We start from the raw sequence: 1,968 nt of genomic DNA, 5'->3' as shown, positions 1-1,968 counted from the left end.
TGCACTCCTAACTCTTCCATCAGGGCTCGTGCGCACTTTAACCACCTTTCCTTTTGGCCAACAGTTTCTTGGATTGTTTTGATCGACTATATAGGCAATGTCGCCAACTTCGATCGGCTTTACGTCTTCGAACCACTTACTTCTTCGTGTTATGATGGGAAGGTACTCCGCGACCCAACGCCGCCAGAAGGCGTCGGCAAGTTGCTGAGATGATCGCCAATTACGTCGTAATAAAACACCTTCAGTTACTGGTTCAGCAATTGGTTTAACGCCACTTGAGCTACCCAACAAGAAGTGGTTGGGTGTTAGCGCTTCATCGGCCTCATGATCCAATGGGATGTATGTCAGTGGACGCGAGTTGACTATCATTTCTGCTTCCATTAAGGCTGCTCGAAGAACTTCGTCGTTTGTATGAGTGTGGTGCATGATGCGATAGAGTACGTTCTTTATAGAGCGGACTAACCTCTCCCAGGCTCCACCCATGTGGGGAGACGCAGGCGGTATAAAATTCCATTTAGTTGCTGGTGTCGTAAAGGTCTTGGTCAGTTGATCACGGTCGAGTTGCGCAAATGTGTTTTTTAGTTCTCTTTCCGTGCCTTTAAGATTTGTTCCATTATCGCTCCAGATTTCTAACGGACTACCTCTCCGTGCCATGAAGTTACGTGTGGCGAGAATGCACGAGTCTGTAGATAACGAATAGGCAATTTCGATATGCACGGCTCTCGTAGTTAGACATGTGAATAGGACCCCGTACCTTTTCTCACTGCTTCTCTTCACAGTTACTAGAAGCGGGCCGAAATAATCCACTCCTGTGTAGGAAAACGGACGGCAGTGATGAGCAATAGGCGAGCCATTCTTGGAATTTGCGGCTGAGCGCTACGGTTCCTGCAAAGCTGACAATGGCGCCGGATTTGGTTTGCCACAACTCGAAGTTTTGGAATCCAATAAAGTTGACGAACTTCATTGATGACAGTCTCCAAGCAGCCATGATGGTATTTTATGTGAAACTCGTTAACAATCAAGCGTGTAATGTAATGTAATGAAGACTGCCTTCAATGTCGACTTTATTTTTACTATGAATACGTGCCATCATATTCTCAACACTTTGTAATGAAATTCTATTTCTCTTTTGATATTGGATCAATTTTAAATCTAAAAATATACGCTCTGCACCTGTAGAGCTCTTTATGAGGCAAGTAAAGAAAATTAAAAATGAATGAGTCAGCTCTTTATACATTGTTCATTTCAAGCATTTTTCTATATGCTTATTTATGGTACAATGGTACAATAAAAACAGGTAGAAGCCAATTTGACGTCAAACCTACAAAAGTCAAAGTTTTCGGAAGAGTAAAAATAAAAATGAGCGTGTGTAAGGAAAAATAAAAAATTGTATTTCACTGGTTGACGTTTTTAAGTAAATTTAAAGTTTATTTTTATTTTCTTTTGTTAAAATTTGTTAACTTGTATGTTGTTTTCTGCTTTTGATTTATGAGTTGCAGTATTGTTGGAGGGACTTTTCGCCATAAGGGTCATAGGAACAACACTTGGCATCAAACGTGCCTTTCCTGTACATCCCGGTGTATTTGTGAAATCTGCTACTTTAAAATGTTTAACGCACAGCAAGGCATTTCGCTGCAGCTCTGCCCACAGCTGCTTTCGCAACGCTCCTTACGCGAAGGACATTGAGGCACGTAAAAAAAATTAGTGGTATCTGCTTTATATTTAACACCACATAAAAAACAACGCTTCAGGTGTTGCATTTTTAACACATACACTAAGTACAAACCGCACAACACTACAAAAATTCAAATGTTAATTAAAATTTGTTATTAACGAACATTCAAAAAAAAAACAACGATATTGTAGGCAATAAACTAAATTTTTTGAACCCGGCTTGAGTAAAACAATTAAAAGTCGATTTCAAATCTTTATTTTAATTAAATTCAACAACCTTCGCCGCAGGTTAAA

The 1,968-nt window shown here is 39.9% G+C and overlaps 1 protein-coding gene across 1 annotated transcript; it reads right to left on the bottom strand.

Moving 5' to 3' along the window:
- Positions 1–43: 43 nt before the first annotated feature.
- LOC118736595 lies at positions 44–946 on the bottom strand (the record flags this gene model as incomplete). The annotated part of the gene is given in 1 exon segment (XM_036466646.1): positions 44–946. A coding segment is annotated over 1 exon segment (611 nt), but the record flags the coding sequence as incomplete, so codon positions are not given.
- Positions 947–1,968: the final 1,022 nt, after the last annotated feature.

The sequence above is a fragment of the Rhagoletis pomonella genome, unplaced genomic scaffold, assembly GCF_013731165.1.
Source record: "Rhagoletis pomonella isolate Grant_MI unplaced genomic scaffold, Rhpom_1.0 Rhpom_scaffold_00003, whole genome shotgun sequence".
Taxonomy (NCBI): domain Eukaryota; kingdom Metazoa; phylum Arthropoda; class Insecta; order Diptera; family Tephritidae; genus Rhagoletis; species Rhagoletis pomonella.
The sequence above is the reverse complement of the archived record's forward strand: the minus strand, read 5'-3'. Positions and strand labels throughout refer to the sequence as shown.